Source organism: Poecilia latipinna, unplaced genomic scaffold (assembly GCF_001443285.1).
Source record: "Poecilia latipinna isolate Pla-1442-1.1 unplaced genomic scaffold, P_latipinna-1.0 Scaffold237, whole genome shotgun sequence".
NCBI classification, from domain to species: domain Eukaryota; kingdom Metazoa; phylum Chordata; class Actinopteri; order Cyprinodontiformes; family Poeciliidae; genus Poecilia; species Poecilia latipinna.
Window position 1 is genome coordinate 1,297,804 of NW_015112853.1, and position 15,282 is coordinate 1,313,085.

Here is a 15,282-nt window from a genome sequence, read left to right on the forward strand (position 1 = left end):
CCCCACTTTTAAATTTTTTTTAAAGAAAGTAGGTGTTTTTTTTTTTTTTTTTTTTTGGGGGGGGGGGGGGGGGGGGTTTAAGTAGAACAAAGAGTGGCGCATAAATGTTAAGTAAAAAAAGTGATACATCCAATTTATTTTACAAATAAAATTCTGAAAATCCTGTTTCCTCCTAAATAAAATTCAGTACCTTCAAAAGTCCCCTAATTCATTAATAGAGTCCACCTGGATGTAATTTATTCTCAGGACACACCAGACAGGAGGAGAGAGGCAGAAAACTATTTCCTTTGAATACCTTGCAACATGTTCTTTTTTTTTTCAAAATGGGAAAAGTATTTGACACAACTCCCAAACGACCAAGACATTCCTGCCCACCTAAAGGCCAAATAAGAAGAAACAACAAAGTTCTCCAAGTAATTCTGAAGCAGCTGCAGAGATTCAAAGCACAATTGTATACAATGTTGACAAGTCTACTACTACAATTTACAACTCTGGCATTTATGAAAGAGTGTACTGAGAAATTCAAACAAATTCACCAATCAATAGTTTGCGAAGAGCCTTGTGCAGTAAGTGGCAAATAAAGAAGAGGCTTTGGTTAGATTAGACCAAGAACGAGTTTTTGTCCAAAATGCTAAGCAGCAGCAGAAAACTTACACGGCACATCACACTAAAAGCACACAGTGAAAAATGGTTGGCAGCATCATGATGTGGGAATGAGAAAAAAATTCTGAGGGAAAATTTGTTAAGAGGCTGCGTACTGGAGAGAGGATCGCCTTCCAGCTAAAAGGTTTTTTTGTTTGGTTTTTTTATATAATTTATTTTCTTTATAAAATTATTTTATAACGTGTCATTTTCCATCCACTTAATAATTATGTAGGTCTAACATGAAATCCAAATAACATCCTTCTTTTATCAAAAATTAAAAAAGGTTCCAGGGATATTAATACTTTTTCAAGGCGCTATATGAACACAACCATCCACATTATGAGATTCAATGCAACAAAAATTATAAACCACAATGTTCCTCCAGTATGCTAATCTCTGCATTGCAGCCCTAACCTCTCTCCCTTTTCTCCCTCCTCCTCGTTTCCCTTTCTCCCCTTTCCTGCTTCTGCACTTCTCCGAGATCCCTTCATGCCACATCTACTTGTCTTACCTCACCGCTGCCTCTCTCCCCCCTCCTCCCCCTGTTTCTGCTGCTGCTCTCGGAAGCTGCTGAAATCCCATTCCCCGTGGGGCATGCCAAATTGAATTGGTGTGTTTATATGAACAACAGGGCCGTTGCTTTAATATACCTTTGAGTTTATGCCTAATGCCTTCCCGCTAATACCAGAGGAGCTTCAAACCTCGCTCAATACAAGCTGCTTTTGTGGAAGTCATAAAAGAGACGGAATAAAGAAGGACGGTGCTGGAGAGATACTCTGGGAGTGTCTGTGTTTGTAAACAAGGGGGAGCGAGGAGACAAGCCTGTTAATACATCATAAAGACTTATAAGGGTACTATCACAGCCAATTTAAAAGATCAACTAACGGCATTCCTTCTTTTAGAAACACACACACACACTCTCACACACACACACACACATAGACTCTCCTCTTCCCTCCAATATGACTGAAATAGAAAGAGGGGACACAAAAAAGCAGAAAGATTTTTTTTTTTTTTTTTTTTTTTTTTTTTTTTTTAAGATTAGTGAGTAATGCTGAATAAATATCCGGAGTTTTGGCTGAAGGAGTCAGTCATGCTCGTCGACTTGCAAACATCCTCCATTTTCTCCCCGTCTCCCCCTTTTCTTTTCCCTCTTGTCCCCTTTTCTCTTCTGGCCCCGCGTCAGCCTACAAAAGGCCCGCGGTTCAAAGGCAAGAAGCAGGTCTGAGACACTCAACCCAATTAGTATTGATCAGTCTGCACTCAAAGAGGACAGAAACGCACTCACCTGCGCGCCCGCACACAACGACGCAAACGCTAATCTGTTTACACAGAACTAGTCCTGTAAGATTACGGACGGCTGTTTGTTCTCGGGCGATTTTAACAGATTCCTACAAAACCGGAAAACAACACTCGGTGCTATTTTAGGTTGCACAACCCAATCACACAAATTTATTTTTTATGATTCTGTTATAGACTGCGCTGCAAAATGCAAAGTTTTTTCTTTTTTTTAATGGTTGATTTTTTTTATACTAATCCAGAAAAATACCCTCTCCTAAAATCTCACAAAACTCTAAAAAGTATAATTTCAGTCAAAAGTGAGACTTCAGCACAGCAATTTAGAAATATAAATTTAAATAATTATGTTCTAATTTAGTTTTAATTTACTAGCTTGCCATTTTTTCTAGGATTTGTTTTCATAATTTGGGTTTTTAACATGCAATGTTTATAGTTTATTTTTTCTTCTTTTGTTTAAACTAACTTCTTGAGGGGGGAAATATATTAAAATTGTGGTGGCTTTTTAATGAATAAAATCTGTGAAATCATAAAAAAGAAAAGGAAAAAAGACTTAAAATGCAGTTTTCATGAGATCAGGGTCACATAAGCCACTGTGACTGTTGTTGAGGCCCGGCTTGTTGGATGAACAAAATTATTCCAAATACGCAGCTCTGAACAAGAAAAGGTCACTGCAAATTTTGCTCCAAATTCAGCATTTTTACAAATATATCTATGAGAGCAACTCGGTCTCTGAGTTCAAATCAAACATCGCTCTGCTCATCAGGGCTTTGATGAGGCAATAACCTGAACCCAACAACAATGTGCAGACGCATCACTGATGTGATCGAAAAATTAGGGCTATTCCACCAAAAAGTGATTTCTGAACTCATCTCAGATTTTGCATTTTGTTAAAACGATGAATACAAATGTGTTTTCTTTGTGTTATATGAGGATTTCAAAGAGCATTTTCTTTTTAAAACAAATGAATAAAAACACATTTATCCTTTATGGCAACAAAAAAGGTGACAAAAACAGGCTCATTTGGAATTTGAAAGAAATGTTTATAGATTAAAATTTCTCACTTTACTCAAACATAACTATAAATAGTAAAATATGAAAACCTGATAGTTTTTCAATGGTTTTCTTGTTTTACAGAGCTGCATACGTTAAACTAAATATTTTTAACTTCTTCTAGCAACACCAGCGATTACATCTAAGAAATAAAATGTGCAGCATTGATAACCCATTTTTACTGAAACAATTGCCAAACAGGTATGGCCTCTTATTTTCCTGCATAATTAGTCCAATCATTAACAACCCTGTATTTTTTTTAAACAGATTTAGCAAACCACTTTCATATTTCTAAGTAATTCAAAGGTTTCCTCAGAACTCTAAAGGTCTTTCTATTAGCACGAATTGATGTTTTTAGGCTAACTTGCACCTCTCCGGTCTCTGCTGCTGGTTTACAATTACATATTGCTGGGGAAGTATATGAGGGTGCTCACATAGGAAACAAAAGGTGTGGCCTTCAAAATAAAAGCAAGATTTCCAAAATAAGAGTGGCGTATTCCAATTCGAGAGGAGAATTATTACTTTGTATTTATTTGATTTTAGACTCTTGTTCAGGCCACTTCAGGACCAGATGGAGCTGATATTATACGTTTGATATTGTCAGAAACTTAAAAACACCTTTTTTTAATCTGACTGTAGATAATCTGCCGGCTAAACTGCTTGAACTGCTTTAAATCAAGAAAAATCACAAAAGATAAAATATATGCATATATACACAAAAATATCTAATCAATATTGCTAGATGAGAAACTAGACGAGTCTTATGATAAATTTAAACCTGGTAGCATGTTAACTGGTTATAAAAAGCAGTAGTAAATACATACATCTATCATTATCTTAGAAGCGATTACATCAATCCAGCTTTTTATTTTTGCAGCTTATTTTTAAAAAGCAGTATGTTACGACTATGCGTAAGCCAAATGAAGTTTGAGCTTTCACTAAAATCTTTTAAAGTTGGAAAGGCTCACGGTGCATGCACACGCTCCAACGCAGACACACAAAATCCGCCTCACATTAAGTGTGCGATGAACTCCGCGTGTTGTCTGGAAGGCTGTGCAGAAATATCAATGACTAAACTCCCCAACGACTCAGTAACTATCTCATTCGCTCTGATTTTATCCCCCAATAATTAAATTTCTTTCCCAACGCTGACTTTGGCTTTATCAAGGCACCTGCCGCCAGAATCTCAGCATTTCATTTAACCATAATCCCCCGGATAAAGGGGCGGCCAGGGTGTGCTAATGCACAGGCGTGCGCGCACACAGGATCGCAAGCATGAGCGAAGACTTCGGCTGAATTCATGAGTTAAACCAGTTAAACAGATCTGCAAGGAGAGTTCGTCTTTCTGATACGGAGAAAGGAATTCGGCTGAACCCCTTTCATCACTCGTCTCTCCTCAACTCCAAGCCCCATGTTTCTAAAAGGCAGTGAAACCCAATCCAGAGGTGGGAATTTACCAGTTAATATTTTCTCATTAAGTGCTCTAATAAATTACTTTTGATATCACTGTTAATCAGCACAAAGTATACAAAAGCAATCTAAAGTTGAAATATGTTATTGCAACAATGAATAACGTGGTTTGGTGCATATAATTATAATTTGTTGATATCTTTTTTCTATTTATGAGCAATTGTCACAAGACTAAAATTAACAAAGACACAGAAATGTCTAGCTTGACATAGTTTGATGTTTTTAGCATAATTAATAACATTGGTTCAAAGTATAGCCAATTCAATTTTGTCATACTTAGTCAGGCCTATTTAATCTACATCTGAACATTGTGTACGTCTGAAGGTTTTCCCATTACATCAAACAATCAATCAAGCAATCAATCAGATTCTATTTGTATAACACATTTCAGCAGCAAGGCATTTTAAGGTGCTTTACATAATTAAAGAAAAAAATAAGAACAGCATGTGACATTGAATAAACAGTAAGAAAGAGAAAGAGATTTTGAAAAAAAAAAACATCTTTATGCCACATATTAGATTTACTAGTATACTGTGTGTAAATGATCACAAATATATAATAAAATATAAAGTATATGTAGTTTTTACAAGGATACAATGATTATGATATTATTGTTCTTCCTCAACTTGTATAGGAAGTAGAAGAAGAGCATTTTAAGGGCTGATATTCAGTTTGGTCTACTAATACAGATACAGACACAAAAAACAGCAAACTAAATATTTTTTCCTTGCATTTGAACCCTGAGCATGCATCAGATATTTACAATGGAAGCAGAGGAACCATCCCAACAGGGAGAAGTCGATGCAAAACTGGATTTTAACATTTTAAAACAAAGACAAAGTAATTACAGGGTTTGCATTTTAAACTGTTTTTAGCACCTTATAATGTCAGACACAACTAGCGCTACCGAAACATCGGGACAGTCCCTCTGAGAATGCAGGTCTTTAACTTAACACAGATTTCCAAATCCACCATGTACTTTGACAGAAAGCTCAAAAAGACATAACAGAGCTAAGTTTACTCATATATGCCCTGCCTTCCTGTTATCAGCTGAAAGTCTCACACTCACTCCTTAGCAGCATGAATCAGCTGCAGACATTTTGCATCATTCTGTAAAAAAATAAAAATAGAAACCTTTTCCATTAAACAGCTTCTAAATTATTTGTGCTTACCCTAGAAAATGGTATTCAGAATTAGACGTTAAACCTCTGTCAAAAGACAAAACATACAGACAAAAACGGAACAGAAGCTTTTGGACGAAAATATACTGCTCAAAAAAATAAAGGGAACATTTCACTTTAATTTTGTGTGTGGCTCCAAATCCAGGCCTCCATTGGTTAATAAATTTGATTTCCATTGATGATTTTTGTGTGATTTTGTTGTCAGCACATTCAACTTTGTACAGAACAAAGTATTCAATGAGAATATTTCATTCAATCAGATCTAGGATGTGTTATTTGAGTGTTCCCTTTATTTTTTTGAGCAGTGTACTTTATAGGCCACAAAATGCTAATAGAACAGATTCCGACACTCCCAGCCTGGCAAAGCAGCAGCAATAAAACCAGAGCCTGGTTCTGGTCAATGGATGATGTTCAGCGATGGAAGCAAGAGATGAGATGAATGTATTAATGAATCAAAGAAAGGTCAAATATTCAGATCCAAGACTTTAAACCTCGATTTAAAACCTTTTAATATGGTAAAACTTTACTGAATAAAATGTAGAAATATCTTAAAATAACCGTTTTATAGTTTAAGAGGTTGCTAAACACCTGCATGCAATTAATTAGAAATGTTACCTAATAATCTACCAGATCCTAATAGAAAACCTAATAGCTAAAAATACATGAGTTGAAAACCTCTCAGTATAGACACCAGCACCAATAGACATCTACAAGACGCCATATAACAGGCTAAAACACCCCAAATTCAATCGATAAGACAAACAAAGGCCAAACAAATCCCCAAAAGGAAAGAACAGGTGAATAGAAAGTAAGCATAAGAAGATGAGGCAAGTACAAGACTGCCTAAAATTATAGTAAGTGCCAGTGAGGCCAGACCTGGCCCAGCTGGTCTCTGTCTGACGAGTGCCTTAATTAAGAGACGCAGGGAGAAGCCTGGAATGGCCACATACACACCGGCGAGAGTCTCTGGAGAGAAACAACTGCTACACTTGTGTAAATGTGTGCCAAGAATCTCTCTCACATCCACTCACACACACGCACGCACGAACAGCCGTCCGCTGGGACTTAGTGAAAAACACTGGCCAGCTATTATTAGGCCACCCTTTGCATACCGAGGCAAAGACGAACCCCTAGCATGTTTGTGAGCTAGACGTTCTCCCTCTTATCCTGTTGACTGTTGAACTGGTCTCCTTTATGCCTGCGACGGCACCGCCAGAGGAAGACGAGAGCAGAAAAGTGAGAGACTGGAGGAGGAGTGGAAGGACGGGCAGAGAGCAGGGGAGATTTTGTGGATCTATTACTGCCTTGGCCCCCCCGTCACCCCTCCTCCGCTCACACCTCTTCCTCCTGCTTCTCATCCCAAAAACTTATTAATATTAATACACAACCCCCTCTCCCCAACCCCCCAAAATACCACCACCCTAGGCTACCAGTTAATAAAGCCCTCTCGACAACCCCTCCCAGCCCAAAAAAGAAAAGAAAAGAAAAAAAAAATCAAAGAAAGACAATAAAGGCAAAGTTCTGCAGTCAAAGAAAAGAACAGAAATTAATACAGTCCCAAGGGACCATCCTCTGTCCTACTGTTACCCCCACTATAATTTGATTTCCTATTAAGTGACTGCTTAATTATAATGATTATTATTGGTAATTGTAATTGACATTTTGTCCCCCACCCTCTCTTCCTCTCTTCCCCTCTCCCTGCTCTCCCTTCCCTCTCTCAGACCAAAGGAAACGACTGGTTAGGAAAATCCACCAGGGAGCGAAAAGAAGCAGGGACATCTTCAAGTCAAAGACAAGCACATAAACATGAGACGCATTCATATAAACGAGGGGTTGTTGAGGTTGAGAAGTTAGATTTAATCATGTGATGCTTTTATGTGTGTTTTAGCCTCTTTTATCCTGTAGCTCGAGGGCACAACGTCTGGAGCAGGTTTTCGTTCAGAGGAGTAAAAATAAACTCTACAAATGTTATCCTCGTGGGATATTCTGCTTAAATAAAGGTTCAAGAAAAAGACAGGGATTTCCTTTTCTTCCCACCAGCCACCTCATCGCACACAGACACGTTTAACTACAGTAAAGGCCCAGTGGACCTCCCTTTATTACACCTACCTCCAGGCTACAGCGACTAAGAAACACGCCGTCATCTGCTGTAGATGTGAAAGGGCCTGTTACGGATTCTGACACTTTTGACTTTGAATTTGACATTTAAAACAAAAAAATACAACAGCAAAATATTACAAGAAAAAAAAGGAAAAAAAAAAAAAAAAAGAAAACAGAAAAAGTCAGCCCATATTTCATTTGGAACGGTGTTCCCGCTCTGTTCAGAGCTAAAGACAGTGAAACGGCGTTCCTCTGGGCCAGGCCACGGTTATTGGGCTCACCTCAGGCGTGGTGAGGCTCACACCGGCTCACACACGTATCCACAGTTTTGTCTTAAGATGCACACACCTTCACACTCCAACACACACAGCACAACCAACCTTTAGTTTCACTAGAAAAATATCCTCTTATCTCAGCAACACAAAAAAATTAAATCTAAAAGCATAGAGGGGGGGAAAAAGTGATATATTTAACATTTTTTATTTCATTTTATATTTAAAAAATAACAAAGCATAAAAAACAAACTTGCATCTGACTTATATTAAAAATCAATGACATCCATCCACTGAGCATTAGTGCTTTAAAAACTGATGTTGATCGCATGCATGTGTGTGTGCGGTAAGTATTTTCTGCTAGATTATATTTAAATGCGAGCCCTTACTCACGCTGAAGAACAAAAACAGCCGAGTTAAAACAAATGAGCACCTGCAGCCACAACCACAGATGTCCGTGGGTGTTTTTTAGTCAAAGTTTCCAAGAAAAAAATAAATTGAGAAATTTTCATAGATTATTTTGACAGAAATTACTTTCAGACAGGATGACTTGTCCCATCCAGATGTAGATAAATGTGGTATAAATAAACTATTCGTATATCAGCATGAGACACCCGAGACGTTGTGCAGTGGGTCAGACGCAGCTGCAGCCAAAACATCCGCAACAGTTTAAAGTTGCAATAATTTAAGGATAACTCTGCTTAGAAAATTACAATTTCGCCCCCTGTACTTTTAATAAACAATTCCTTGTCCATAATAAATATTTATAATTATTCAAATCCTCGAAATAAATGTCATCAAATCCAGTCAAGTTGAAAATCAGTCAAGTTTCAACTGCTGTGGCTTGCAGCTTCACACAAACCACTTGAAATGTTACCGGCACATTACAAATCTGAAACAGAAAAACACAACAAAGTGTCGTTTCACTGCATCAGAAAGCACAGCTCTGAATCCAGACCTGTGGCTTTGTAAGGAGTCACATCAAGTCAGTAGATACAAACAGAACCATCAGCCACAAACGGAGAGGAACAACGAACAAAGCTGCACATCGGTTTGCACATCTAGAATCGCAGGCCTGTTGGAGACACTGAAGCACCTGGAGCCAAACTGTCTCACAGAACAAATATGTGGCTTTACTTTAGCTTTTCTGTTCTCAAATCACCTTCAAATAAATTAAAAATAAAACTAAGCCACATGATAAGAACAAGTGATAGTGCACTTTCTGTTTATTTGTGCATCAGTTTACTTATGTTTGTCTGGAACATATTTTTTCCGTTCAATCAATAAGGGATTTCTACAGTTATCCTTGTCCATTGCTTTTTAGATAATTTCTGAAAAATCAAGAAATGTCCAGAACTGAACTGAACTTAACATAACGTGCAAAATAAAATTGACAATAAATCTGAACACAAATAAAATCTAAAATGATCCACCGAGACGTCACAAATTTTTTAAAATAAATTATTGTCCGATTTTGAGTTACATATTGGAAGAAAAATACAGCAAGTAGAGCAGCTTAGCCGACATTTCTATAGAAATTCATTAAAAATCACTAAATTCCTGCTGCCATTGCACGTCATGATTGTTCAACCAAAAACTTAAGATTTTTAAATTAAAATCTGAAAGCATCACACTTTCAATTAAATCTTTACAATTTATTTTAGCTCTAAAATTAGATGTTCACAGTAATCTCGTCGGATTTGCATTTCTTCTGTAAAAACTGGATAACACAAGTCAAACTATGGCACAGCAATTTCAACAGAGTATGCATGCGTGCGTGCGTGCGTGCGTGCGTGCGTGCGTGCGTGCGTGCGTGTGTGTGTGTGTGCGTGTGTGTGTGCCTGTTCAAACACACTGTGTGGTGCTGTGGGTGTGGCGTTACACCTCGTGTGGCACTGGGCAGCCTAGATAAGAGCTGATCCTATCCATGTCTCCCTTCTGCAGCCTCTGCCCGCCCACCCACGCACCCACACAACACAAACGCACACTCAGCCACACTGACACCGAGCACAGTACCCAGCATGCCACTGTAATCGCATTTTACAATCCCGGTGCCCTGTGCATAAACACGCTCTCTCTCTCGCACACACACATATATATGCACAATCAGAGCCATAAACACAGAGAGGAGCCAGCTAAATCCATATTCACATTCTCTATACTGGCATGTGACCTCAGCATGGACACATCCAGCAGGGGTCTCAGACTCACACAGGCCCACAGCTGCAGCAATCAGTGCTATCATTTATATATACCACAATGGGAAGAAGAGAAAAGGAGAGAGAAGGAAGAAGAGAAGACAAGAAGAAAGAAAATAGGAGAAAATTATAGAATAAAGTAGAAAAAGAAGAAAGAACAGAAGAGGAGAGCAGAGAGAACTTACCTTTTTCCTTCTGTTACAAACAATCCTCTCCAAGTTCAGCTAGACTCTCTTCGCAGCACTTACACACACACACACACACACACACACACACACACACACATGTTCAGGAGCAGTCTGATGAGATCGGCCACCCTGATAGTGAGCCACAGCCGATTCTCTAAGCCTCAAACAAAGTTTGGTGTGCAATGACCAAGACAGAGTGGACAAAAAAAAGCAAAAAAAAACTGTGGGAGGAAAAAAAAAAGTGTGACCACTGAGTGAAGTTTAACCACTTATGATTCAAGCTGAGCTGCAGCACAGCCCGCCTACACCCCGGATTCTTTCACGGGGACATAAGCGCACACCTTTTTCGGGCGGGAGAGGCACTGAACTGGATTTCGGGAAACCCTGTTCCCCATTTTTTTGTTCCGTCCGGTTGCTGCTGGACAGTCAGACGGCCCTAACTCGGCCCCTTTCACTGGATTTTTTTTTTTTTTTTTCATTTTTAATCAACCATGTTTTCACAGCACCACCTACCAACAGCTACCCCGCTGACAGATAATCACACGAGTCATGAGTGCATGTATGTCAAGGCTTTTGACACAAACAGAACTGGCTTGAAGGAATAAAGGGTTTGACTGTAAAAGTATCTTAAGTGTCACCATGTAGGAGACAGAGAGAGAGAGAGAACGAGGAAGAGGATGAACGGATTCAATCTCTGCAGGCGAGAGTGGGAGACTAAGTGTAGTGAATGCAATTTGATGGTAGCGCTGAGATGGGCTTTAGGCGTACAAACACCATTAGTCACTGTTGTGCGAACCTGTCACCAATACATGTAAGCAAAAGTCAACTCTCAGCATGGCATAAAAAATAATCATGGGTGCAAAGCCATACAGTCACACTGTAAATCAAACAAGCCGTATCAGAGAAGGAAAACTGTCTCTTGTCCTCTAAAATTATTTATTTTTGGACAAAGAAATCCTCAAAAGAAGAACCTAGCAACTTCAAAATCCTGTTCTGAAACAGGACAAAATCCAATCGTTTCAGTCACAACATGTAGTGTTATTTATTACAATAGCAACAAATTTGACAACATGAATTATTAAAATTTAACCCCATATTTTCCTCTATAAATCTATCGCTGAGTGCCTTAAATAGGCAACTTGACAACAGAAATTATATGACGCAAATTTAATAATAACTGTAGAACAGGACAGTTTAGAATCAATTGTGGGGAAAAAAACAATAATCAATCATGTTTGGGGTTCATTATTTAGAGTTTAGATGTAATCTCACTAATTCATAATGATTTTCCCCCAGTTTGTATGAATCACCAGTGTGGCAGAAACAAGGCAACACATGACCATGCCTGCTACGGTACGCTAAAGGGTTTGCCGATAATTCTCATTAATTGGTCTTTCACTAAATTAAAGACATGTTTTAACATGTAAAATGTTTTGTCATAAAATATTTCAGACTGTCATACATTTATATTTTGCTAAGCTCAAATCCCTAAATATGTTTTACAGGCTTTGGCATTCAGGACATTTGAATTTAAAATAAACATTGGACCTCCTTGAAAACGTAGCCGCTGTTGCCATCTTTATGAAGTAACCCAAAGCTAAAAGTATCTTACAGTTAGAGTGTGGTATAGCCCCATTGTACTGCAGGGATAATAAATTTAATCTGTTCTATTTGAAAAATCTATTATTCTTGGGTTTTACACTTTGGGACAGGATTATCCTCAACCAATTGAAGATTCTTTAGAAGATAGCTTGTTAACTTTGGTGCCTTTATTTCATTTGCAACAACTACAAAAGTGTAGCAGTTTTAATTCTTATTCAAGAACCACATGTCTGGTTTAAGATGGATTTAAAGCCGTTATCATATATGATTATTGAATCTACACAATAATCTGTCTAAAGAGATTAGTAGAAATATTTCCATTTTTCCCAGTCATGATCTCCACTGTACTGGAGTAAATGGGGATGTATGTAAATGGATCAGAAACTGATTAAATGACTGGATTGTATTGGAATGAAATGACTGTTTTGAACTGAATGTGAACCTAATTTGATTCCATAATATATCTGGATATGAATTGGACCAGTTTGTCCTGTAAAGAGTCTGAGAAGACACTTTTTTTGACTCGTGTTTTATAAATTACAGATGAATTGATCTGAAGTGTTTCTTCCCCAGTGGTTTATTAGCACCAAAAGACTGAGCAGTTATTTTAATCAACGTTATAATCATAGAAAATGTAAAAAAAAAAAAAAAAAAAAAAAGAAGGCTGTCATCAAAAATGACATTTTTAACTCAAACGGCAATAAAAAAAACCAAAAAAAAACAGGTGGTTCTGTCGTGCCCCTTCCACTGCCGATCAGCTGACTGAAAGATGGATTCTACACTTTTATTCTGCTTCCAATAAATAAAAATGTGTTTGTTTGTAAATATTTCTGGTTACAAAAACTAAGACAAATATAATCTAGGCACAAAAATAGGGTCATTCGATACTCCTTTTGGTCCTTGGTGAGTCAAAATGGCCAACTGTAATCATCTCTGTCGTATTTTTGACCAAGCCTGATGATTTCATATTTTGTTTTCAGTTTCTGTAGTGCCAATTCACACATATAATTTCCAGGCCTTTTGCAAGACCAGCAGATCCAATGAACATCCAGAAACATATAACTAAGTCAATCCACGTAAGTCCCAAAGATATTTAACCATCAGAAGAAAAAATGACGGGCATCAGGTGAAAAACTGTGAAATTCATTGAAAGAAAATAATTTCTACTGTGGACAGTGAAAAAAAGGCCAAGCAGGTTTTAGCAAATATTGAAGTTACTAGTACTGTATCGTTTCATAAACATAACTAATAATCTTCTTTAAAAGGATCACTGCACACTTTGGACATCAGAGAGTATTTACTACAGCACGACTGGCTGGAAGTAAACAAGAGTGAGCGTGATTATGGCTATGAAAGACTGCAGCTTCCGAGAACACAAATATCATCAAAATCTTTGCCGAAGTAAAATCACTGTTAACAATAAGAAAACACACTTTTTTTTTAAGGCCGAAGACACAATATACCCCAGACCGACTTTGAATTAGTCAGCAGTGAAGAATTGGGGGCACAGTTCAGGACTACTGAGGCTCGTCCCTTAATTTCCTTCCCTTTATTTCGTTTTTTTTTTTTTGACAAAGCCCTCCCCCATCCACTCACTTTAAGTCTCCTTCCACACCACACCCATGACCCCCAATGTGCAGACATGAGGTCAAGCTCCAAAGATCACAGAGAGAAGCCAGACGAGAGGCAGAAAGACAGAGACCTAAAATCCTCCTTTCCTTCCAAAATCCAGGCCAAAACCTGCAGCCTTCCCACCAGCTCCAGACCCCCTCCTTCAGCCCAGTTGTGTGTCGAGGAGGCAGTGAGCACTCTTGCAGAAACATCAGCCCAGGGAAATTCAAATGAGGACGAAATGGTGAGGGAGACACAGAGAAAAGGGAGAGCAGGAGCACAATAGTGAGAAAATAGGATAAAAGAATGAGATGGGAGAGCGTTAGGTAGGAGGAGGAGGAGAGGGGGGGAGGATGAGGAGGGCGCAGAGGAAGAGCTGGAGAGGCTGCTGAGGCTGCAGGTTAAGATAATGTGTAGATCTGAGGAGATTTGCAGGGGAACATTTTTATTCAGTTTCTGATTACTCCCACCTCTCCTCCCTCCGCTCCTTTTCCTGCGGTGTGTTTTTCCGTTTGTTTGTTTTTGGCATTAGCGTTATGACTGTTGGTATCCACGTGGATGTACAGATGCATGCTGATTAAAGCAGGAATATCTTATAAACACAAAAATTCTCACACACACACACAGACACATATTAACACCAGACGCGCACAGGCATACTTAAAGATGCATCGGAGAGGCGAGCGACGGCGCAGTCGGTGCCAGGAATGCTAAGAGCTTACAAGTTTGTAAACATGCCGACACAGATGGTGCACATACAAACATGCATTCACACAGATTGTTCGCAGACAGGGTTTCTGCTGTGCCCGCTCCTTATCAACGTGCAGCAGGTAGACGAGGTAATTCTGGATTATTTGAGCTATACAAAATTACTCAGTGGTTTCATTTCCCTGGTCAAACATATTCCGGTGCACAGAAACGGATCAAAATGTCCAAACTTTGATCAAGAAACCCACTTTAGACAGTAGATGATACAAAAAAAAAAAAAGGCCCACCTGTGCTGCTGCTGTAAGACACTCCTTCCACGTTGAGTGAGATGGACTGGTCTCCGTCCTGCCTCCCCTGACCCAGGATCATCCAGTTCTCCAGATCGTCCACATCAGACGAATCCAACGGTTCTGATTCAGACGCGGATTCAGAGGATTCGGAGCTGCTGGACAGAACAGCCACCGGAACAAAGAGACTCCCTTTTCTTTTCTGGGATTTCTAAATAAACAGAAAAATGACAAATAAATGGAATCAGGGCATTAGACATTAATCTGCAATCAGACATTTAATAGAAAATGTCAATTCTCCACAGTTATGTTCAATGTTAGTGGAAATGGATTACATAAAAAAAAAATCAGTTTTAACTCCTGGGCAAATTCCTTGATGTTTTTTTTTTTTTTTTTTATTATTTAATTAAAGTTGCAGGTTCCTTTCTACGGCCTCCTACACATTTATTGTTGCCCCTGGATGTGTAAAAAAAAAAAAAAGCCTTAAAATAATTTCTTTTATTGCAGTAGAGTAATTTTATTCTAAAACTGCTTAAACAAAAGAGTATAATCTACATTTATTCAGTGAGGAAAGAAAACTCTCATTTAATAAATTATATTAACAAACTAGCTAGAGCCAAGAGTGTAATTTATATTTAACATTTTAAGCTGGTCAGAATATCTACAAAGCT

At 38.4% G+C, this 15,282-nt stretch overlaps 1 protein-coding gene across 3 annotated transcripts in view; it reads right to left on the minus strand.

The window, feature by feature from the left end:
- The window catches only part of zcchc7 (zinc finger, CCHC domain containing 7), a 59,089-nt gene that overhangs the window by 36,973 nt on the left and 6,834 nt on the right, over positions 1-15,282 (minus strand). For all 3 annotated transcript variants that reach the window (XM_015032385.1, XM_015032383.1, XM_015032384.1), the window contains exon 3: positions 14,612-14,822. In XM_015032385.1, the coding sequence (XP_014887871.1) occupies positions 14,612-14,822 (211 nt within the window). The remainder of the gene's footprint in view (positions 1-14,611; positions 14,823-15,282) is intronic.